Genomic DNA, 26043 nt, shown 5'->3' with positions numbered 1-26043 from the left:
TTTTAACATCTTTAAAATTGTCTACTGGCTTTTGAGATAGCTTTTTAGATATCAACCCTTAGTATGAGGACTGGGTGTTATATTCCTGAGTTAGGCCCATGTATCGAAGTAGCTTATTTCTTACATTGTCCGCACAAATAACATTTTCCGCTCTGACCTTTTGCACATATATGTGTGCACAACATAATGGATTAGTGTCCCTGAAACTAAACTTGTTTACACATCTAGCTTCACACATTATCACAACACCCTAAACATCCTGCAAAAGGTCTCATTTCACACTGTATACAAATGCCATATCTATCTTCATCCACAGGGCGACAGGGCTATCTACATATCCATAACATTGCTAATCTATACGCATATCACAAGGCTGCTTTCTATTATAAAAGATGAGCATCCTGATAGATTATCAGAGGAGGCTCTTCCGCTGACACCGAAAGTCCATGCATGGTGAGACTTCATTACGCAGCGGTCTGACATCTCGTGTGGGGTGTCCAATTAGTGACCAAGACGGGGTCCTTCATTCTCTCCCACCAGGTACTGGGGCTGGATCGCCCCTTGGGCGGATTCTTGGCTCTACACCTACACACACACTAGGTACACTTAAAGTATGGTTTGCATAGTAGTAGTACGTTCAATTACTGCCTTGTTTTATATGCCTACATACATTTATTGTTTTAGCACCATGGTAGAACTGTATCTACTATTCCCGCTTTTGGTGATTGTAATCACTTTTATCTCCTTCTGTCTAATAATCATTGCAGCCCATGTATTCTATACAAAAATAACGTTGGTTCAATAAATATACTGAAAATGTCCCACTGTGTATTCTCTGTGTACTTCTCTGAGAACAAGTGAGCACGAGTGACTGAGCGAAGGGTTCGGTACTGATTCCACAATCTCTGAGTGGTCAGGGTTGTCTTGTTCAGTGGGTGCTAGAAACCATTCGCTCCCTGGTAGGTTAAGGGGGCTTACAATGGCACTGTGAGCTAGCTGGCCTACAGGCCAACATATCCTGAGGGGTGTCCGGAATCAGTAGGAACTAAACAACAGAACCAATCAACTTAAGACGTTTAACAGCACATGACTAGTGCTTTGGGCATTGGCACTCAGTATTTTTCAAATTAGGCGCTTAATGAATGTATTACTTTTCTATCCCATTATGGTGAACTTATGAGCCGGGTTCATTCCCCCAGGAAAGAAACTGTATTGAACGTGGTCCTGATAAACAGTGGGAAGGTGCTTGTGCTCTCTCCTCAAAGCATGGTAAAATTGGACTACACCTAATTGACACAATGAATTTACTTGTAAGGCCCTTTTAAATAGTACTACATGTACCCATTGCCTGTAAATTAAATGCTGCTAGGGACTGCAGCACTCATTGTGCCACCCACCAAAGTAACCATTTAAAACATGTCTTAGGCCTGCCACTGAAGCCTGTGTGTGGTTTCTAAACTGCCATTTGGACCTGGCAACATTTTTTTTTGCTAGTCCTAAACCTTCCTTTTCAATCCCTTGAAGTCACCCCCTAAAGCAGGCCATAAAGGCTCGTGGGGATGGGTGCAAAGAATTTAAAAAGTAGGACATGTGGGTTTACCTTTTACATGTCCTGACAGTGAAAACCTCCTGAAGTCTTTCTTCACTGTTGTAAGGCCTATGTCTTTAATAGAGATAGGCCTCTTTAATTGCACTTAACAAGTTCCATCTTCAGTTTGGGACCAGATGGAGATATACTGGTTACACTCAAATAAATTGTAATTTTAAATCCCCTTTAATGGTAAAGTTGGATTTAAGTAGCTAATCTAAAAATGGCACTTTCAGAAAGTGAATGTATCCTGGGGCACTTGTGCGCGTCCCGCCTGCCGCACTGCGAATGTGAGAAAACTTCTCTCCTTATGTCCAATTCTTCCAATGTTATCCAATTCAATCTTGTGACACCTATGGTAATCATTATTTTTAAACACTTTTCAAATTTTATTAAAACACTGCTGAGACAGGTTTTAGCATCTTCCAATGTTTACTGAGTGCCCTTCGAGGCTTTTTCACAGCAACATAATCAATCAAAGGTGAAACACAGAGTAGGCTCATCACGTTATGTTCCCAATGCATTTCGAGCCTCATGGGCTCTTCATCAGCGGTTTCTACAAAAATAAAAGACAATTCAACCAGTTGTACCCTGCTAACATTCACTATTAAATCACAGTCATAATAAAACAATCATGCAACGCTCACCTAGTGCCTAAGCCTTCTACCTCCCACTCAACCCAACATACAGTGATTTCCTCAATAATTAACCCACCTAATCAAACAACATGCAATCCCCTCCCTCCCCCTCTCTGCGTGCCCTTTCTCACTAAACTCCCTGAAACAAACAGATAAACTGATGTCTCCTTCCCGATCTCCTGTGCTCAAAACCCACCTTTAAAACTACCACCTCATTGTAACTCCAAACCCTCTCATATTTAGATTTCTCCTTCATTCGGAGTAGTGCTAAAATACCTTGATGAAGCCACAGCCGGTGACCTGACCTCGTCATCCACCTTCCCCAATATCTCAGAAAATCCGCTAAATCCGTTAGTTTTTAACCTCATCCTCGCTTATTGGCACCCAAGCCCAACTAAAATGTTAACCATGTGACCTGTTCTCATACACTGCGCCAGGTTATTCTAATACTGCTCTCAAACTACTAACCCCAAAATGCTCCCTCCGCTACCCAATTCCCACTAGTAATGCAATCAAATCAAAAAGCCCCCCCATCTCTACCTCGACCTCTATGTATAATATAAGTGTGAACTAAAAAATCAAAGTGATACCAAAAATATAACAATGCCATAATCCCATGTTTGCACAACTAAATCCATTTATCCATAATTACGTGTATTAACACCCATCGCGCTTACACAAATTCATATGCAAACAAACAATACGTAAGTAAAGGGCAGCTGTTCACAAATGTGCTGAAAGTTGTTCTCTTATCAAATATTCAATAAATCCACTACAGTCCTGTGCTGTCCCAACAGTGTGTGAATGTTCCTTGTTCCAACATACTTTCTCTTGAACTCATCCTCGGGGTGCAAACTGCTGTTGGTACGATAGTATTGGTAAGCAGAAAAATTATTATTAGAGAATGCACTCTGCCTGTGTTCAGGATGACATGAATGTAAATGGCACTCCAGAGATATTTGTGTATTGCTTCCAGACAGAAACAAGCATTTGCAATGCAATAGGTCTCGCATTACTGATAGTTTGAGGTATTGGCTCTGCAAATAATAATGTAACGCCAATAGCTCATACTTTCAGTAATGCAAGACCCAGTGCATTGCAAATGCTTGCGTAGTGAGCCAGGAACCAGCAACTCCAGCACCTTGAGACCCTCACAGGCGATTTGCCACACTTTATAAATCCTGATTGATTGACTTAACTGCTCCAATATTAAACCTAGTCTTAATGGCCAGGATTAGATGTCGTGAACCAGCCCATGGGAGGGAAGGATGTTGCACATGTTACTTAAAGCTTGCTTGTGCTGAACCTTCAAGTAAATAAAGTCGGAACCAGGTCGGTTAGGAACTTAATCTGTGCTCCATTATCTATGCATATATCTCCTACAGACACTCGTCCCCTTGGCTAGCGTACTTCCATAGCGCAATGGACGCATATGGAGGACAGACTAAGTAATTTTTTCTTGGTCTGAAGAATCGCGATCCGTACACCACGCTTGTATTTAGGTTGTTGAGAAGCGTTTTTCTGACTGCAAAAACAGAGGCGGCTCGCTTATGTTGTACCCAGAAACAGTGCTCCCTGACGCATGTGTGTGTCACACTGCTGAAGCATCACTCAACATCAGCAGGTTGTCTGAGTAACGTACTGCAATGAATACTTTTTTTTTTTTTTTTTTTTTTTTTTTGTAAGACCTTTATTCACAGATAGCAAATTACACAGCCTGAGCCTACAACCCTGAGGCCGGCCCGCTATTGACGATGTTTATCCAATAAGCAGTAGGTTAGCCATGTAAGGCAGTGCGATAAGTTCAGGCCGAGCCGCCTTGTATGCCCTCCGTAGGACTCTTGGCAAACAGTCAGTATGAGTCTCACATTTTGTCATATTAGAAAAAGTAAAGTAAACATACCCCAACTTAAGACCTTGCATTGCCCTCATTCACAACCTATACAGTAAGTGGAACAGTATTCCGGCATGTCCCCAGTGCAGCCTCCAGTCCCCCCCAACTCTCACACCAAACATCACCCACATCAGTATAACCTGTAGGACAATCTAAACCTCCTCATCCTCCTGCAATGAGGTTAGGTAGTCCGATAAGAAACACCATATGTCCTTTGGTCTCGAGTGCACTGGCAATTCCTCCTCATACGTTTGCAGTTTATCTCGGCAGATGGACATGTCATGCAGCCACACCTTTGTAGTCGGTACCCTACGGCTGTGCCAACATTGCGCCACCTGTCTTTTCGCTAATAACAGGGCGATTGCACAGAATTTGCGCTTTAGAGCTCTGAATTGGGGTACAATACCTAGCAAACAGACCTGTGGCGTGCACTGTACCTCATCCTCTAACATGGTCGTGAGTTTGGCAGTAATCTCTTCCCAGTAATCCGCTACTCTCTCGCAAGTCCAGGCCAGATGCACAAAATCCGCACCCTCCCTGCCACAACGCTTGCATTTGTCTTCCTCCTGCAACCCAAATTTACGCAGTTTCGTCGGTGTGTAGTAGGCCTGATGAATGAACTTGAAATGAATAATTCTCAGATTCCCATTTGGTGTCAGTAACTGCGTTAGCGCGCAGGAGCTGTGCCATTCCTCATCTGTTAGTGGAGCATCTAGTAGCGCATCCCACCGCCCCTTAGCCTTAAGTGTGTGGCCTGCTATTTCTGATTGTGCAGCAGTGTACAGTCTGGACACCAAGTGTGACAGATCCCTTGTAGTGATCAGCATTTGCAGGGGTGCCAGGCATTCCGGTTCCGCAGGGAAGGACGGGTAATGCTCCCTCAATGCCCTCGTTAATCTATAGTATGTGAATCTAAACATAGGAGTCTGGTTTTGTATATAACTCAATTGGTCTATGTCCAGAAATGTGCCTTCCTGAAACACGTCACCCATCTTGTCAATCCCAGCTCTAGTCAGCAAAGACATCCCCACTTTTTCGCTAGTGACTGACAGCGCCTGATGATATTGCAATGGCATGTCCGGTGCATATAACGGGGTTTTGTGAGCCAACTGCCCTAGCTTGTTCCACGCTTTAATCGTGGTGTCTACAGTGTTGATATCCTTCGCATGTAGTGGTGGTCTGGTGTGCGACAATATCGCGGACAGGGGGACAGGGTGGGCATCTCCCTCCTCAATAGCCACGTGAGTGAGATAGGGGACCTCGTGGTACCAGTATGCTGCATACTGTGCCTGGGCACAGAGGTAATACAGTAGGAAATCAGGCACCCCGAAGCCGCCCTTAGCAATCGGGAGCGTCAGTGTCTGCAAATCAATGCGAGCTTGTTTACCCGCCCATATCAGGGTTAGTACCAGTGACTTTATATGGCGGAAGACCTCTCGTGCTGGCGTGATGGGTATGTTATTAAAAAGATATAGTAACTTGGGTAAAACGTTCATTTTAACGATCGCTATTCGATCAGCTAGTGATAGAGGTAAGTGGATCCACCGACGGACCTTGTCGTCCAGTTTGGAAAGTACCACCCCATAGTTAGCTCGCATGACTTCGTCCGGATCTCTGTGAAACATGACCCCCAGATAGCGAATCGGATCCCGCTGCCACTCCAGCGGGTAATCAACCTCAAAGGGATTTGTGGTGTCAGTGAGAGGTATGATTGAGGATTTGGACCAGTTAATCGCTAACCCGGAGTGTCCCCCAAATCGGATGTACTCTCTGAGTAGCGGGTTTAGATGCACTTCTGGATCGCGTACATACAGCAGCATATCGTCTGCGTAGAGCGATATGTGCAGTGGCCTAGCCACAAATTGTAACGCAGATTCCTTGTAATTTTGTCTCACTATGCACGCTAGTGGCTCTAGCGCCAGCGCAAAGAGCAGGGGTGACAGGGGGCAGCCCTGCCTCGTTCCTCGCCCAATGTCAAACGGAGCTGAGATATATCCATTGATCCGGACCCTTGCACATGGTTGAGTATATAGCAAGGAGATCCACTGGACAAACCTTTTTGGGAAACCCATCCTATAGAGGACAGCTAGCATATAACGCCACTCAATAGAATCGAATGCTTTTGCAGCGTCAAGCATCACAGCCACCGCCCTCACCGAGGGCTTCAGGTAGTGCGCCAATGCAAATAGGGATCTTGTATTATGCGAGGTGGACCTGGTGGGTACCAACCCCGCTTGGTCCGGAAGGACTAGTCGAGTCATCAAAGGGGACAGCCTGACAGCCAACAGTTTAGCAATTATCTTCGAGTCTACGTTGATCAGGGACAGGGGTCTGTAGGAATCGCAGTGTTCCGGATCCTTGGATGGTTTGAGGAGCGCAATGACCATTGCTTCCCGTAGTGTGGGGGGGAGCAGCGATTTCTCAAACGATGTACCATACATGTCCACCAGATAAGGGGCGATGATATCTACAAACTTCTTATAGAATTCGGATGTGTACCCATCAGGGCCCGGTGCTTTTCCATTTGGGAGTGATGCGATCACCTCGGTGACCTCTTCCACAGTAATTGGCCGCGCTAAATATTCCCTATGGGCGTCCGATAGCCAGCCAATCGCCACATCATGCAAGTAATCATATGTTTCTTCCTCGGTCGCTGTTGGTTGAGATTGATATAGAGTGCTATAGGAGTCCACAAAACATTTCAATATGTCAGTGGAATGTGTTTGTAATACCCCCTCCCTAGATTTAACTCGTAGTATCGCTGACTGTCCCCGTCCCTCACATATCTTCCGTGCCAGTACACTCCCTGGTCTACCCCCCCTCTCCAAAGGCCCTAGCCACAGGCTTGCGATCTAAGTACTTAATTTCCGATGTTAAAAAGTCAGCATGTTCGGTGTGTAAGTCGCGCAACTTGGGTAACAATAAGACGTCCTGCGTTGTTTCATATTGTAGTTCCAAGTCCCTCATTTGACTTTCGCAGCGGCGAATCTGGCCCCTTATGTCCTTGAGTATTCCTATGGTAGTGCCAATGCAGACACCTCTAATCGTGGCCTTAAAGGCTTCCCAGAGGAGACATGGGTCCTCAGTAGTCTGAGAGTTAGTAGCGAAGTAGTCTTTGATCGCCTTTGTCAAGGTGTCAACGTATATTTGGTCTGCGAGGGCCTGGGAGTTAAAACGCCATTGAAATGGGGGGGGGGTTCGTAATGTGGAATGTCCAACTGCAACAGAACCGGGTTGTGGTCCGATAATGTGCGTGGCAGTACTTGCAACGTGCAAACCCACAAAGCCACGTCTTTGGAACCCAGCCAGTAGTCCAGCCTGGACCAACTATTGTGAGATGCAGCGATGTGTGTAGCGCCAGGTGTGTCAGTGTGTTGTAATCGCCAGAGATCTGCTAAGGCCAGATCCTCCATCATGTGACCCACCATTAGTCTAGAATGTTTGTGTTGTTCTACTGATTGTGCGGAACGATCCAGCCCATCCCGTAATGTCACGTTCCAGTCCCCCCCGCATAACATGTGTGTGGTAGTGTGTTTCTGCATGTGTCCCCAGACTTCTCGATAAAATTCCGGCGCGTCAGTATTCGGGCCATATACATTAAGGAGTGTAATATGTTGTCCTCTCAGCGTACCTGTCACCAGCACATACCTGCCAGCAGTGTCCTGTGTTACATGCTTTTCCTCAAAGTCGATCCCTTTCTTAATCAATATGAGCACCCCTCGGGAGTAAGATGAGTATGATGCCCTGTAGGACCTCCCCGCCCATCTCGACCCCAATGTGGCGTGAGTGTGTGGTGCGAGGTGTGATTCCTGCAGGAATGCTATATCAACGTTCCATCTGGTAAGGCTAGTGAATACCTGTCTAATTTTCTGAGGGCGTGAGAATCCGCGTATGTTCCAAGTAAGAACGTTCAGGCCAACTCTGCGTTCACTTCCAGAACCTGGTGTCCGTAAGTAATGCAATACCACTCATACCGTCACACTCAAGGGTCATACCCGGAACCCGTCCACACCCAGCACTGTGATCATAAGTTGTAATGACAATCTCTCGCCGTGGAGAATCCACTAATGTGTACATTTGTAATGCCTTCGGTCTTTGTAACCAGTCAAACATCCCCCCACCCCAAGCCCCACCCACTCCAGCACCCCCAACCTGCCGAAGCCATACCCCTTCAGAGCACAAATCCCTCAACCACATAACCTCAACTCAGTGCTCACACTAAGAACTTGTATTGGGTATTACCCTCATGAGGACCGCCAGGAGCACATCCCTTCACCCGACGGACGGGTGCAGGCGATACTAGTAAAACTTGAACATGTTCGCAATATATGTGTCCATTAATCCACAGTCCCCACTTCCCCATTACCACTCCTCACATGAGTGCAAGCAGTAGCGCAGACAGATAGGAATGCAACCGCCCCTTACATTAATCAGATGCATGTGGTAGAAACTAGTCTCAGATTAACCGGTCTTCAGTCTGTCTCGTACCCGGCCACTCTCCGACACACGCTGTTGGGATAACAGCGGCGGGCAGGGATGATCACATCTCTGCTAGTCTCTACAGCTCTACTTGATATGTACCTCAGTGTTCAATTGTCTGCCGCCTTCTTCACCGCCTCACTCCAGATCAGCAGGTCTATGAGCACACCCTCATGAAAAGGTCCTGATCCACCGCCCATAGAATCAGCAATAGTTACAGTCTAACGTGGCTGCGTGAGTAGTGATCCGGCGGGGAGTGCGCAGCAGCAGGGGCCAGTCATGGATATCAGTTACAGTTCAGGCCAGGAGTGTATTACAGCCCTCGCCATCCCCGCATCTCCCCTCCCCTTCAATGCCCAATGTCAAATCAAAGCGCCAACCTCTCACCTCTAGGAGTCTCGTATCAGCCGGTGCCGCTCAGTATAGCCGGAGATGGCCATGTAGCAGCCCATTGCAGTCAACTTCACAGCAACACTCACCGCAGTACAATGTGGAACACCACCAGTTGTATCATTCCAAGTCTCCGTTCTGATCGTTCTGGGACTCTGACCTTGCCTCCCGCTGTATTTTCTTAACAAAATCAAAGGCCATTTTGGGCGTCGCTAGTATGGTCGTCTTCTCCTTCCACACCACTCGGAGTCGGGCAGGATATAACATAGAATAGCCAATGTTCAACTCTCTTAGCTTAGCCTTCACTGCAGCGTATTCCTTACGCGCCTGTTGTACAGCGACTGTGTGATCAGGGTAAAACTCCAGAGTGTTGCCTTGATGGGTGATTTTGCCCTTCTCCCTTGCGAGCCTGAGGATCGTGTCCCTGTCTCGGTAATTGAGGATCCGCGCCACTACCGGCCTAGGCGTAGCACCAGTCGGTGGTTTGGGGCCCAATGTCCGATGGGCTCTTTCGACAATGAAGATCTGCGACAGCGCCTCCACACCAAGGATATCCTTACATAGCCCCTCGATGTAATGCTCCATCCGCCCCGTGTTGGTCGTTTCTGGCAGGCCCGCGATTCGCACGTTATTACGCCTTGAGCGCGCTTCCAAATCCTCCTTCTTCGCTTTTATCACCTCCAAAATTCGTTCCATTCCCGCGCATTTAGTGGTAGACGTTCGCGCTTCATCCTCAACTGCCGATATTCTCGTTTCCGCTTCATCCAATCTTTCTCCATGTTTTTCTTGCCGAGCAGCCATGCCATCCATCCTGCACGTCAGATTGTCAAGCTTACCATTTATATCTTGCAGGTTCGATTGAATTGCCATCAGAATCTTTTCTATGTTGTTAGTAGACGGTGAGTCAGAAGAACCGCCAGCCTCCGCCATATCCTCTGCAGGTTTCGTCGCCTTCCTGTTGTCAAAGGAAAGTTTTGGTTGCTGCTTATCTGGCTTCCCCATCGTGACGGCCGGCGAATGTACTTTCCGCGATGTGGGTCCAGACGCCCTCGTTACCCTGACCGTCGTCGCCGTGTTTCCTCGGCAGTGGGGCCCAGCAGTTGCCCTTGGTGTTAACTCTCCGCTCGACACAGCCACCGCTAGTGGTCACACTCCGGGGCGTGCGGGCTATGGGTGGGACGTGGTCAGTTTATGCCAGGAGCTTCAAGAAGTAAGGCGGATAGACGCGCCCGCGTCCGCAGGGGGGCCTCACCGCAACAATCTGCCTCAGTCGTGTGAGCTCCTGCTCCTGATGACCCCCGGCAGCTCCGGAACTCCCTTTCCCGGGTAGCCAGTAGGTAGGCTGCAGATCGCCAGTGGCAGGCCGTCCCCAGTCTCACTCGCCCAACAATTTTATTTCCAGCCGCCTCTCCCGCCAATCCTCCGACCAGTTAGTACAGCACAGTCGATTCCGCGTTCACCGGCGCGAGTTTGAAGTGTCCGCCATCTCGGCAATAGGCGCCGCCATATTGTCAGGCATTCAGGCGGGATGTTGTAGGACTCAGCCCGCGCAGGTCAGGGGCGAGAACAGCGTAAATCATGCACTTTTGGCCAGTCAGTAGGAGCTTACCCCCGGTCTGTGCTTGCTGGGTTATCCGGGCAGTCCTCCGCCGAATCCACCGTTCATACGCAGGGTCCGCTGTCTGCCGCCGGCCATCTTGTCAGGCAGTCCGACTCTCGTCGCGGGTATCTCGGCATTTCTCTTCAACACGGGGGTAGAGACCGCAATTTACCAGGTCCGCTCAAGCCCCTCATCTTCCTCCACAGGTAGCGGGTCGCGAAATGTGGGTTGGTGGGGTTACAGCGACAATGAATCACATCGCGTGTGATCGCCCGGCGGAGCTGCAGCTCAGGCAGCCATTCCGCTGTGCGCCCCCTAGCGCCTCCTACTGCAATGAATACTTTGGCTCAGCTGCCATTCTGGTGGCGACACAAATTTGATTTGGAGCAGACGAACAAATGTTATATACAGGGTAGGTTTCATAATGTGTTCCAGCATAGCACTTCATTGTCACCTACAAACCACTCTCTTTTTAAAACACGGGTGTCATTCTTCTGCTCTGTCTAAAAGATGTAGAAAAACATACGTAATATGGTGTTGCAACAAATACTAGGTATAATCTACACAAACAAGGAGAATCTATTAGTAGACACGACAAAAATTGAGCTAAAACTTAGTTGCGTCAGCCAACACTTGAATAATACACTTAGACTCAAAAAGTGATATATAAAAACAATTTCTTCAATTTATTCCAAATACAGTTTAAAAACAATTTACCCATAAAAACATTTTATATTGTTATACATTTTATTTCAGAAAACAAAGTCGACCCTGCGTTTCGGTGATTTCAAATGAGGTTCACCTTCTTCAGGACAGTTTTCTAAACAGTAGAGAATAGTTGTATTATTATTACATACATGTGTTGCTGACGGCAACCACTAAGGTCATTCTAGAAAACATTTGGTTATATCTAAAAACACAATTGTTCCTAAATTATCCATATTTTACAATATTTAAAAAGTGACCTTGCATCTATTTCCACAAGAGCATGTTCAATCTAGGTTCTACTCATATATCTAAAAACTTCATATCTATATCAATATTCGCTTAATCATTTATTACATTTCTATAGTTTAAAATAAGTATTAGCTGTACCATTATTGAATCATGTACAAATACATTTCTTAAAAAAGCATATTGCTGTCATCATACCTCACTATTTCCATAGAGTTTCTACAATACTGGAAGAACAATCTTTCCCAATAGAGATTCGCCCCAAGTGTATATCTAAAATTAATTGAGACAAATTTTAAGACAGTCATTCTTGGCTCCACTAATTGCTGAGGTATTCTAACTGGCGTTCTATACATACCAATCCAAAAGGAATTCAAAGTCTAGGGACCCTGGTTGGAGCCACCGTATTGGTTTTAAAATTGCACTAGGCATAGGCTGAAAAAGCAAAAGACAACATAAACAAACTTCATAAGTCTTTTTGCTATGTCTTTATGCTGCCCATTGGAAATTGCAAAGTATCTCATAACTTGCCTAAAAACAACTTGTCAAGAAGCCTGATAGGGTCTGCTTGTCAGTCGCAACTGGATATCATCTATACTCGATACACCATCAATGTTTGTCTTCAACGAGATAGGTTTCAGAAATTTAATTGAAAAGGCCAAAAAAGGACGAAATCAACCCCATAATTCTATATACACCAGCTTTCCATATCACCAGTATTACTGGTTGGGAACTGCTCTGATAAAAGAAAAGAAATTGTGAAACACTTGGTCGTGTTGCTGATGTACTGCTATTTTGCTGTTTGCAATAAAAAGATTAAAAATAAAAAAAACAGTGCCCCAATTGTTCTATCATTGCTAAGTGCCTGTATATCGCTTGGACTCGATTGGTATCACAACATGCCAAACCATAATCAAAACGCTAATCTGAACATCCATTGACCTTTGTTTACTTGGCCCTTTAGAAATACTACACTACTTTTAACTTTACCATTGATATCTCCAACGATATTCAAAGAACATGCAAAAACTATGGTACTAATAACTCAGAGAAATATTGACTTTGGACTTGCTCATCGAGTAAACGGAAACGTCCCCAATCTGTTATTTGGCGTACCCCATACGCGCCAAATTGGTTTGTGCTCAGAATAAACCCTGTGAGGTAAACAATGGAAACAAACCATTCCTCAGAAGACCGGTGAAATGTCGGCCATCTTGTGAAAGGTCTGATCTCAGATCCTCTAGTTAACATGTAAACCATCGTATCCAAAGGTCGAAGTCCAATAACTTTCAAACTGATCACCGCGCGATGTGACAGTTGTTACGTGGAATGTTGCCCATGTATAGTTTCCTCTCATTTGTTGCAAATCTAAACTGTAATATTTCTTTCAAGTTTCTTGCCCGTTCATAGGCACACATGAGTCCACACGATATACCGGCACTTAAAACGTTGCTAGTACAATTGGGGCACTGTTTTAATCATAACTGCATTCAATTAATGAATTTAAAAGAAAAGTATCCCACAAGGGGACTATGCAGGACAATTTATTAAAAGAAAAAAGTAGTAATTAAACTAGCATCTGTTTCTTCTGCTGCTAACTCTACTAATAATTATTCCATATTTATTCCAGAAGCCTTGTTGACACGGTGTATGCTTTGAGAGATGAGGTGAAAGACTTAAAACAGGTATTTCATTTAAGTTCTCTGTGATTAACAGATGTCATTATTTTGTTTAAAAGGAAATGTACTTCTTGCATCATTGCTGCCATACCTGGCATACCACCTACTTTGTTAAAACTCACGTTACTTAGGACACGTTTAACATGTAAAAAAAAATGGGACTTAATGCAAAAGGCATTTTGCACGTTTAAATGGAACACCTAACTTCCTAGTCTTGGTCCACTGAATCGCAACCAGAGTTATTTTATGTCCGCAAATTGTATTAAACAGTAAATAAATGCAGCAATTCGGCCAGTAAGTTTGGGAGTCCGGCCGCCGTCCTATTTTGTTTATAAAATAAATTATAACCTTTGTATCCAGTGGGCTTTCTGGCCCACAGGACAGATTGGGTGTAATTAATCCTTCAATCTACCCCCCCCCCCCCCCATGTGGAGAAGGGGGAGTGGCAGAAAGACTGTTTGGGCTTTAATGGTGGAGGATAGTGCCCTATACATTACAGGCCAGCAGTCACCCCTTTACAACAGCCCTAGTGTGCAGTGGGATTTCTGCCCTCCTCTATCCCACACGAAGAGCAGATTGGAGGTAAATCAGTGTTGGGATGTACTGTAGCTTTAAATCTGTACTCATGGGAGGCATGGCGACTGTTGGAGCTTCATCAGTTGTGAAGAAGGCGTGGTATGTCCCAACCCCCACCCCCATTAGTTGTCATAATAAGAACAGACTCTTCACATCCTGATGTCTAGATGGGCCAGCCCTCACCACATTTTCTGTAATAATATACATAAATCATTCCTGGGATCTAGTAAGCTTTCAGCCCACTGGGAGACAGAGTTGACGTAAATTCCCTGCAATCTAACCTCAGGGGGTCAGAAAGACTGCATGTGTCCTTGTATTTAGAAGATAGCAGTTGCCCATACTTGTGGTTCGGCTCTTTCCTCCTTTCAAAGGCCCTGGTGGCTAGCGGGTGGATCCCTCTTTAGGCATCACCCTCCTGTGGAGATCCACACTCTCAGTGTTTGACACCATCCTCCTCATTGTGATTACTTAATGGCTAGCGGGTGGATCCCTCTTTAGGCATCACCCTCCTGTGGAGATCCACACTCTCAGTGTTTGACACCATCCTCCTCATTGTGATTACTTAAGGCCCTGTCATTGAATTTGGCCTACGCCACTTTTTGCTCCAGCAAACAGGTTTTTTTAACTCAGCCGGGCTTCTTGCCTAAATTGTACCTTCATTCCAAGTAAAAGCTGCTGGTTGAGGACTGTCCCCTGCATGATGTGCAGTCATGGTCCCTGCTCTGCGTGCCCACACGTCATATTCCTGTGGTACTGGTTTAAATTTTTGATTATTCCTCACACCATGGGCCCAATTTATATTTCGGCAGACTACCCGTTTCTCTACCGGGGCTACCGAGCATATTTCTCTGTCGCCATGATGGAGGTGCTGCCTGCCTCATTTAGAAGTGCCTGACAAGCTGGCAGGAACTGGAGTCACGGCGGTCCCTGTGAATGCTTTTGGCAGTTTGGTGCAGGGCTCTGTCAACATGACAGTTCTTGTCACCAAACTGTTTTCTTTTTTTCCTTAAAAGGAACATCCTGTGGCAGGATTTGAAAATATAAAAGAAAATGTTCCCCTCGCCATGGAAGTCTTCCACCATGACTAAGGGAGTATTTAGCAGTTTTCACTGCCCCTTACCACCAGGGATTTCCTGGCATTGCGCGGCAGTGAAAATTGACCTCCAGTTCCACCCATCTAAACCAGGTGGACGTAATTAGAGGTTCACCTCCTACGGCCCTTACGCCACAGGGCCCTCAGAGGGGATTAATCACAATAATAGTCTTCGCTGTGATAACCTATGGTCCACCCGCATTTTAATTGGATGGGTGGATAAGTATGTTGGGGGAGAGGAAATAATGTCACTGTTGCGATGGAGTTCCCTCTTCGCCAACATGTAAATTAGGCCCTAAATCCCATTTGTGCATGGTGAATTAGGCCACGGTCTTTGACAATGATCGGTACTATAACTTGTTCTGAACCCGGAGACACACTCCAAGCGCACTCTCATAGTGACGAGGACTTTTATCCCTTTAGTGGATTTCTTACGTGGATTGCGGTGCTGCCAGCATACCAGGTTAAGTGATTTATAGAAACAGCCCTTTTTACCTGTGAGACGTGAATTTGCGCCTAGAGGCCCATTCACCTAAACAGTTCAGCTGCTCATTATGAACCCGGGATCCTGAATGTCAACATTCTGTGTTTTTTTTTTGTGCTGATGTGCTAGGATTGAAATGGTGTCGTGCACGTTTAATATAGATCAGCTTTTCCATTTTTTGAGGTCTATAGCCTAGACCAGATTACAAGATGGAGGAAAGGCTATGTATATTCCTGTCATCTCCTAGAAGGGAGAGGAGAACACCAGATGCTATAACGAAGAAAGAGGAGAAAGGTTATCTTCAGAAGGGCCAGGGCACTTCCTGATTCCCTGGGGTGTAGGTAACTCCAACTGTAGCTGCCATTAGGTAGATGGCAGGGGGTGTAGGGTAAGGCCAGTAGTATCTTTTGTTAAGGAAAGGAGTCATTTGAAGGAGCAGAAATTCTTGTCTATCTTTGTGATCTCTGTGAGGAAGGGTTGTAAATAGCTGGGAATAGCTTGCTCTCATCTATTTGTACTTCTGTGTTTGGCACTCCACCCGAAGACTGTCCTGGTGGGCAAAGCAGCCTCACAGACAAAAGCCAGGTCTGGAAGGTGGCCTTGCTGAGATACACAAAAGGGGAACCAACCCAATCCAGTTCCAAGAAAGCAGACTTGGAACACACTTCCTGCAATGCTGTCTGTGAAATCTGTATAAAGATCGGAGCCTTAGACCCACAGTGGGTCGTTGTTGTGGTCTCTTCTCCAGAGAGGGGATATTTCGCAGGGTACTCTGGCACTACTACGCAGCCAAGGGTTAGTAAAAGTACGCAAACTCACACATGTGAATCGGATATTCGTGAAAGCGTGGTGCAATCCGGTGTTTTTTGCGTACTAAAGTTCTTGTACAGAGAGAAGCACTGAACTAAACATTGAGGTTATTGTTCTGCTCCGGGGTGGTATTGATTCATGAGCCTTAGCACCCTCATGCTAAACTCCCTAAGAAGCCTATAACTGCTGGCCTAGCTACCACTGAGAATCAAGTGCAGAGAGGGTTTTACTTGGCTGAGTTTGCAGAGCAGTAGTAAGACAGACCCTGGGTCAGCAGTCCTCCTCACCCCTCGAACGAAGACTGGCTTCATCTTCTCGACCCCAAAAACGTTCAGGTTTTTGTATTGATTGTACCAACAAACGCGTGAGGACAATCAGCTTTTTGGTGGATTCTCTGAGACCAAGAAATTGAAGGCTGTTCATAGTAAGACCCTGTCATGGTAGATAATCCCCTGCATTAAGATCTGCTACACACTGGCCAAGAAACAGCTATCGGATGGCCTGAGAGCCCATTCGACAATGGTGGAGGCTGTAACCACTGCATTGGCACTCCAAGTGTATATCTGTGACATCCGCAGGCTGAGGCTGGGACATCAGTACATACGTTCAGGAAGCACTATTGCCTAAACACCAGATGGACAGACATTTCGGCCACATGGTCGCGCAAAGCATTTTTTTCTGCATCCACTTCATAGATCCTGCATCTGGAGAGGGCCTGCTTTGGTACTTATTCTATGGGGACGGATCTGTGGTTAGAAGTATCCATCAAAAGAACAAGCTACTTACCTTTGGTAATATTCTTTCTAATGGATAGTCTATTTAGCCACATATCCGCCCCTGACATCCCACCTACCTGTTCAGTCTAGTAGTTAGGAATCTGCACACTGATGCTATCAATTGTTCATGCTTCACGTCTGATGCGTGGAAAGAGACAAGCAAGAAACCTGATGTCAGCTCAGTGGTGATTCTTACGTGTGTTCCATCACTACCAGGGCGGTGGTAGTCAAAGCGACGCCATATGGCGCCACCTAGAAGCATGTAGAGCATTACTGGAGTAATGTTTTCTGGATACAATCTGGTGCATTGGGGGTGTTTTAGGGTGAGGAATCTGCGGTTAGATATATACTCCAGAAAGAGCATTACAGAAAGTAAGTAACTTGTTATTTTATCAATAACTCTAGCTGTACATCCCATGTTTATTACACTTTGTTGTATTGTATCATGTCTTAGCCTTTACACCACCTCGTAAGAGAAAATCATTGATTGCTCAACCAGGTACTCTGGAGGCACATGGAGTTTTTGATTGCCAACTTTCAGTTATAGACTGAGATCCTCGTCGTCTGGTTTGTAGGTTGACACAAACAGCCTCAACTGGCATTTGCTAGAAAATGCTTGGGAAATTTATATCCTTTCTATAACTTGCTAAGAAATCATGAGTTATTGCTTGAAATCCCCAGCAGCTAAGAAATACAGGTGTTTCACTCTGTAGATGTTCTGCAACATGGGTTATCTGAAAAAGGTATATTGCTCTGAAGGTTTGGTTGGTTTGGGAATGTTTTCACCAGAAAAAGAGCTTATGACCATATGCAATACATCAGCAATATTCCTGAATTTCTCTCCTTCCTACAATACACCTAAGCAACACAGATTGCTGGTTGGTGAAAACATTAATACAGTACAACTGTACTTCAAAGTTGGCTCTAAGCATAGATTTTCTAGGATGAGACTTAAACAAATAGTTTTTCTGAGCAAGTGGAGTTATCTTTGAACAAATTCTCTTCTAGTTGTTCCAGATGTTATAAGAGTGATGTTCCGCCATTAGTGGATTTTGGGGGGATAACCCTCAGTAAATTTGATCATTGTACAAAGGAACAAGTCAAACTGGCCACCCCGACCACAAAATCAGATAGTATTTGGACATGTGTCCACCCAAGATTGTTCATCTAGTGTCTGACTTAGTGGCCTCATATCTGACCTAAAACTTCAATGCTATGTTTAGTTCAGGACTTTTTCCTAGACAGTGGATATCAGCTTCAGTTCTTCCACTTCTAAAAAAAACTAAAACATTTTGGATCCTAATAGCTGTCGGCCGATCTCCAGGCTTCCTTTTCCTGACAAGCTTGTGGAGAAGGCCAAAAACATGCAACTGGCCCCCATTCATGTTTTAGAATTTCTCACCACGGCCCTCAAATCTTTTCGATCCTCAAGTCTTTCTCCCATTTACTTTTAACTCTGTCAAGTGATCTCTGGCAGTTACTGAGTCGTGTTCTGTAAATCAGTAATTTTGGGTGTCTTTGAAAAAGAAAAGCCAGTACTCTATTCCAGTGGTGATTCACCTGGCAAGAGCACGGTGGACTTGTAGATATTTATAATATTGGGAACTGCCAGTTCAAATTGAAGCTTAAGTTTTCTTATGTCACTATGTCTTGAGTTCCATAGAAATCCCCAGGCGGTCGCCTGTGTGAAAGCAGTAAAAAATGAGATACAGCCACTGTATCTTAGCATCTGCAAGTTTTCACGCCTATATATCATAGTCTGTGCATCTAAATCTACTTCTCATACACACTACTACTTTTAACATTTTCTGCAATTTGCTCAGATGTTTCCAATGAAATCTTAAATTATATAGCTTGGCATCTATTTATCATTTCTAGAGGTTGAGAAATTTGCATTAGTGACTTTTTTACGGATAAAAGTATGGGCCAACTGGCACATTTTCATCAAAGATATTAACCCAATTGTTTTATTTTTATAATGGTACAATCCATTGAGCAACAATTTTGGGAGAAGATGGTAAATAGGTGATTGTGTTTGTTGTGTTGAGCAGAAGAACTGCAAAGTATGACTTAAGTCTTTTCACTTAGATTGTATTCCCTTTGGGACAGCACAGCTTAAGAGTTGATTGTGTGTGTGCATGCGTGTTTGGTAGCATGTGTTGTTTAAGCAGTGTCTTGTGTGAGGAATCGGTGATTAGAGCACAAAGTCAAAAAATCCCTATAGTTGTGATCATTGTGGTGCATAGGACAGCCTGTATAGCCTGTAGCCTAGTATGTGGGTTTGGGAAAATGACATTTACACGCTCCCAATCTTGAAGAGGTGCCCTGAACAAAGGATTAATGGATCAATACTGGCTACAAACTTAGTGATAGCTTAGCCCTGCTGCCCAGTACACATTGCTGTGGCATTCTTATAAATACTTATAACCACAGGTTCCTCACCTTTTGAACCCTGCCAAGTGCAAAAGTGGACCCGAAGAACTTCCTGTAATAGCTCCTGTGCCATCGAACTCAGTGGTGACTCCATCCCACTACCGGATGTGTTGACATGGAGCTTCATTAAGGCACCACCCCTTTGTGCAAACTTTATTTCTCTTGCTCTGAATCCTTTGTCCTTAGATTTTAGTGTTCATTAACTATTCCTTATAACTATTTCTGGAATAGTTTGCAGTTATGTTTTCCCTCGGACTAGAGGATTTAAGTTTTGCCATGAATTTAGGAAGACTTCTGTCTTTGGTGCTTTGGCTCCAAACAAAACAAATGCTCCTAGATGCATCCAATGGCCATTAAGAAATGTGAAGCCAAGTATTATATCGCCAAGCATAAGAAACAAGGCCTTTGAAAGTCTCATGAAACTGTTCCTGATCCCAGTCCCATTCTTGGGTAAGTCCAAGATGAAGTCAAAAGCCCAGCCTTGGTGCAATCACAAGAAAGTCAAGCAAAGTTTAGCCTGTCTTGCCACTCCCATTCCAGGCAGTCCTCATATAGTCAGCACTGAAAATATCCAGCTCAAACTGCATCGTTTGATTCAGACCCGATTCTGAGGATTGAACCAATGCTCCTCAGTTTCGCAGTCCATTGTCGGCTTGGCAGCAAATTTAGGTGGCAATGCTGCAGTTGTTTTAGACAGTTACACATCCCTTTGATACTCATTTGAGCCCCATGGATCCATGTCGGCCTCAATTCGGACTTCTGGCTTTAAGCTTCCCTTTGGTGCTAACTGATCTTTTTTAGCCTCAGCTTGGTGCCCTCCAGCACCAGGCCTTACCTCAACACTTTTACTGCAAGCCCCATGGTTATGCCCAGCTTGGCACCTGCCTTAGATCCAGGGGTGTCAGTTCCAGTCCAATTCCTAATTTTGGTGTTGGATTTGCTCCAGCCTTCATCAAGACCATGCTCTATGTCTCCCACACAACTTTTATCAACAGAGGGAAGGCCCGACACCCCTCACATCAAAGGGGCACCAGGAAACAGCAAAGACCCACACAAAATAAAAACAAGTATGCAGTGGTGCCAGCCCCCACCCACCACAAGCATACCTGATGAACCCCCTCGGAACATCCCCAAAAGAGGACAAACTGAGCTACTGGAGAGCCCACCTAACGCCCGGGCCCGACGAAAGCAAAAAAGAAAGGGCCGGAATAAGAAAACAACAGAACCGGAAAGTAGAGAAGAGCACAGTGATCTTATCACACCGAGGGACAAGGAGCTGCCAGGTGATAGAAAGCATCAAAGGGAACTTATAACCCTCCCACTATCACCTACAAACCCATCGCAAACAAAGATGCTAACAGCAGCAGGAACAGGACCCTTTACACTCTTAAAAGAGGCCCCTAGCCTCTACTTAGAGCAGAACCCCGCCGGCCAAACACTCAATCCGGCAACTAGAAATCCACCAGAACAGGAACAAAAAGGGCAACGGGCCTGTCAAGCAGCAACATTACAACTAACCTCGGAAGCAGGTAGACAGTCCCGAGAGGATCCTAAACCAATCCATCTCTCAGAAAAATGCATCAATAAATATGAGACCACTACCAGTGAAACAACAAAGAACCGCCGACCAACAAGTGTCGCTAACTCAGAAAGCAGTCAGACGAAGGAGAAATCGGAGGAGGTGACATCCAATAGCGGAACAACAACTTCGCACATCCACAAGCCACATGGGAATATCCATACCAAGCAACAAATGTACCAGCAAACACCTCCCCCTGGGGAAAAGGACTCGGACATAATCTTATTCATTCCTGAATTTATCTCCAGAGGAAGAGTGGACACTTTAAACAGGGGCAACATTTTAAAGCTAATCAACTCAATAGAGAAATAAAAAAATGGAAAAACCATTGATATGCTATCATTTGAATTCCAACCAGCCCCCCACTCACAAGGAAACGAAACAACAAAGACCACATGGTCATCAAGGGAGGTAGCAAACTTAATTATGAACAAATCTCCTACATTCTCACAGTGGGGAATTAAGCTCGAAGCAGGAAAAAAGCCAGCCTACCCCACTCTGCTCCTTGAAGAAAGGAAACAAGAACGAACCCATCTGGCCAAATCAATACTGAAAGGAGCACTTAGCTACTCAACAATTTTCCCCATCAGCAATCCAGGTGTCTCTAAGGCGGTCAAGCAAACTCTACCGGTCATTAATCATCTTTTTATAAAACAATGAAATGGTGCTATCTGGCACATGACCATCCAATATACGATCTTCGAGGGGGAGGATTCCGGAACGTCACTTCCCACCGGACAAACTTAATTCAAGGCATGACGTACTTGAACGTAACGAAAGAATTCCCTGCCACTCAGCTGATATTCCACTTGCAAGTCCGAGAAAGTCTTTACCCTTCCCTTAACCCAGAGATCACGTACTTTACTAATACCGATCGTATCCCATTTGTCAAACCCCTTAGTTTTCCACAGAGAACCCAATTTTGCGGAGGCGTAAAGTGGAGTTGCACGGGTTAATCTATCTCTCCAACCCATAGCCGCATTCGCACTATGCCATATACGCACGGCTATAGCGGTAGGTCCCGAGAGACCTAAACAGGCAGATCCCGAATAAAGCGCCCTGTTATAATCACCACCCGGTAGCAGCCACCTATCCATTTCAAATGCCAGATTCAACGCCGGACCATACATTCCATGGTTGATGGCAGCAAGTTGGGAAGCCCAATAATACCTTCGAATATCCGGAAGCACTATGCCGCCATCGTACCAGGGAAGCATTAACTTTGGAAGAGCAATGCGCGAACGTCCGTCCCATATCAATTGCCTCTGTAAGGATTCTACCTCCCGGAAATATTTCGACGGAATCGCGTCAAAACTGTTCTGGAGTGCATACAGAAATCGCGGTAAGGACATCATTTTGAAAAGGGCCGCACGCCCCAGCGGAGACAGTGGTAGTTTACGCCAGCGCACTACATCCGAGCGCAAACGTTGGAGTGGGGGGAGTAGATTACGGTCATAGCGAACCGCAGGGTCCAGCGAGATAAACACACTCAAGTATTTAAAACCAGACTGCGACACTTGGATGGGGCAACCACGCGGCAGAAGGGGGATACCACCGGTGAGAACATAAATATAGGACTTTGACCAGTTGATAACCAGACCCGAGTTCTTCTGGAAGGAGTTAAGCACGTCGAACAACACATTAAGCAATTTTTGGGGAGACGTGAGGTACAATAAAATATCATCCGCATACAATGAAATACGATCTTCAAAATCCGGAGTCCAATATATACACCTCATAGAGGGTTCCCACCGTAGCCAAGCAGCGAACGGTTCCAGCGCAAGAGCAAAGAGAAGCGGGGATAACGGACAACCCTGCCGCGTGCCCCTTCCAAGGGCAAAGGGCATGGAGACCCGACCATTAACTACTAACTGCGCCAGTGGCATATTGTACAGGAGTTTAACCCAACTAATAAAGCCAGTGCCGAAACCGAATTTGGCGAGTGTGGCCCAAAGATACGGCCATTCGATTGTGTCGAAGGCCATCGTGGCATCTAATGACGCCAAGATAGCCGGTTCACTCAAAGTCGCTGCTCTCGCGAGAACACCATGCAAACGCCTTAAATTCAATGCTGTGTTACGGTGTGGGATAAAGCCCGACTGGTCCGGATGAATCAGATCACTAATCACCGTGATAAGGCGATTAGCGAGTAACTTGGCCAGAATCTTAGGCTCAGCATTTAGGAGCGAAATAGGCCTGTAAGACGTACAACGATTCCGTGATTTACCCTCCTTGTGGATCACCACAATGGTCGCAAGGCGCTGATCTCGAGGGAGGGTGCCAGTTTCTCGCGCAGCCAAAAACATATCACGGGGGAATGGCGCTAGCGTATCAGGTCGCAGTTTATACAATTCGATGGGGAGGCCATTGGGACCCAAGGCCTTCCCAGAGGGTATAGAGCGCATCGCCAGTGCTACCTCATCCACCGAGGGTGTGGCATCCAAACTGTCCCGAACAGACTCTGACAGACAAGGCAATGCGATATCCCTAAGTAACAACTGAGAATCCTCCTCGGGCCTGTCCGACACTGCGGAGTAAACTTCCCGGAAATAATCAGCAAAACATCCAACAATGTCAACTGGGTCTGTCACACGCACACCATCTGAGTTCTCAATCACAGGAATCACACGCCTCGCTCTCTCCTTTCTATCTAGCCAGGCAATCAACTTTCCTGCCTTATCGCCCACATCATACAATCGTCCCTGTTGTCCCCTACTCATCATCTTGGCAGCATCAGTTACTAAGTTCTTGTATTCTAATTGCTTAAGACTGAGGATATGCAATGCGTCTTGAGTAACGTTACGCTCCAATGCAGCTTCCAATTCAGTAATTTCTGTCTCAAGACGAACAACTGCTTCATTTACGATATTCGATCATCGTATTCCACACGCAGCAGTGCCGGGAACAGCATCGCATATTTCAGCTCCATGTCTCTAAGCCTCCGTTTCACCCCTTGAAATCCCATCCGTTGCTTCTGGACAGAATGGGAAAAGTCCGGATAAAAGTTCACTGCAGTGTTCTCGAACTGCGTAGGACCACTTGTCCGTGCAGCCTGCCAGATGGTGTCGCGATCCCTGAAGTTGAAGATTCTTGCGATGATTGGACGGGGGGGAAAACCGGGCTTTGCCTGTCCCCCCGGCACCCTGTGTGCTCGTTCGACCGCGAAGAATTTGCTCAGGCCCTTGGGTGCGAGATGATTGAGGATAAGGTCCTCTACTCGAAGATCAGTAGAGAGTGAGCTAGAATCTTCCGGGACCCCAATAATACGCACGTTGTTGCGTCTTGCACGGCCCTCAAAATCCTCCAAGCGACGAGCAAAGAAGTCATTAGCAGTTCTCAGGTTGCGGACTTCTGTTTGCAAGTCGGACACATCCGTCGTGAGGCTGGAGGTCTTTAAAACAAGAGACTTCACCTTTTCGTTCGTCTTGGCCAAATCTGTTCCGATTAGGTTGACATCAATAGCCACCGTATCCAGTTTCAAGGCCAGGGCTTCATATTGTTGGACGATAGAAGTTTCGATGCCAGCAATGGCACCCATCACATCCTGTAGCGTTAAGTTCGCAGACATAGTAGGATCGTCGATAGCCGTCTCCCGGATCTTAGGTGTGCCACCGGGGGATCCCTTAGGAAGTGTGTAGCGGTCCATGACATTCGTCTGGGCTGAGCCTCCACGGAGGTTGGTCTTAACTTTCCGTTAGTCACCCTCGGGCTTGCCCGTCATGGCGAGCCAGGTGCCCCAAAGGGAAGCTTGAGACCTGGTCCAAATGGCTCCTTAGAATTCACCCACAAGAACACCAGAGGCAGAGACGAATCAATATGAGTACACAGCTACACAGTCGCTAGTCCCACGCCCAGTGAACTGACATAGGAGCCAGGCACGATCAGCAGTCACCTCAATGAGTGGTTACGATTTGCAGGAGAAACGAAACCGAAAGTGAAGTGGGGCTGCGGGCTGAACACCGTCAGCCGTTGTTGTTGAATTACTGTCCGGATAGAGTCACAACTCAAGGCCCAGGCGATCCCGTGGAGAAGGCCTCAAAATACAGGATGGCGTAACTCGGGACCCCGAAGTCCGATTTCGTCGCTGAGAGCAGCTAGCGCATCAGCTGAGCTGTGTCCTCAATGATCTTCCGTCAAATCAGGATATTATCCAGGATAGATGCGGGAGGTGGCAAAGGGTCTCGGGAGCCCTGTGCTCACGCGGCCATCACGGATGCGCGCGAAGCTCCTCCCCCTCCTGCCTGTGCCCATTTAATGCAAGTACACCAGGCAGAGCTGGATTACGTCCCAGAGTACATATAAGTGTAGGGGCTGTCGGAGAAACCCCAATCCCTGTCAAAGGATGTCTGTCCATGTTCCCTATAATTAGGACTATAATAAGGACATGGGTAAATTCTCCCCTCTCATTATGCAGATGCCTACCTTGACCTCCAGAATGTCAGTATTCTTCGGCATGTGTGAGCCGCACAATAGCTCTCTGCCACAGGCCTGCACTTGCGAACCAATTCTTCCTGACGCAGTGTCCATCTCTAGAAAGGTTGGTCATAAAGGCTTTGGTAGGCAAGGTGAACCACAATACTGTCCCTTTACCTCCTTCCCAACAGAAAACGTTGGCTACCTAGGTAACAAAGGTTTCTCTTCTGCCACCTTGGTTCTCTAGTCATTAAATTCTGCATGCCTGTTCTAAGATATTGTGAGCAAGATCTTGTCTGATCTCCATGTAGATTTTCAGTCTTCCTCTGTCCGAAGTGTATGTGTCAGCCAGGTTGTGGCCAAGTACATTTCGGTCGCCAGTCTGGATCCAAGGGAATGTGCTGTCTGGGCCATGGGCACCTACATTGCTATCTTAGAACATGCTTGAATGCATGCTACCTAGTTCTTTGGGGATGTCTAATTGTTATTGATGGCAATGCCATTTCACAGAGCCAGGTTCTTTGGTGAGAAGGCAGATTCAGCTCTGGAGTTCTTTAAAGATAGTCTAACTATGGCTCAATCCTTGGGGTTACTTTTTCCGTCTCTCCAGTTCCACCAGCAGTATGTGGTTACTCAAGGAGCCTTGCCTACCCTCAT

At 46.0% G+C, this 26043-nt stretch overlaps 1 protein-coding gene across 3 annotated transcripts in view; it reads left to right on the top strand.

Moving 5' to 3' along the window:
* ARHGEF6 (Rac/Cdc42 guanine nucleotide exchange factor 6) overlaps positions 1 to 26043 on the top strand; it is a 1071863-nt gene that overhangs the window by 1023788 nt on the left and 22032 nt on the right. For all 3 annotated transcript variants that reach the window (XM_078688613.1, XM_078688614.1, XM_078688615.1), the window contains one exon: positions 13174 to 13228. In XM_078688613.1, coding sequence (XP_078544739.1) covers positions 13174 to 13228 — 55 coding nt within the window. The remainder of the gene's footprint in view (positions 1 to 13173; positions 13229 to 26043) is intronic.

The sequence above is a fragment of the Lissotriton helveticus genome, chromosome 4_1, assembly GCF_964261635.1.
Source record: "Lissotriton helveticus chromosome 4_1, aLisHel1.1, whole genome shotgun sequence".
Lineage (NCBI taxonomy): Eukaryota > Metazoa > Chordata > Amphibia > Caudata > Salamandridae > Lissotriton > Lissotriton helveticus.
The sequence above is the reverse complement of the archived record's forward strand: the minus strand, read 5'-3'. Positions and strand labels throughout refer to the sequence as shown.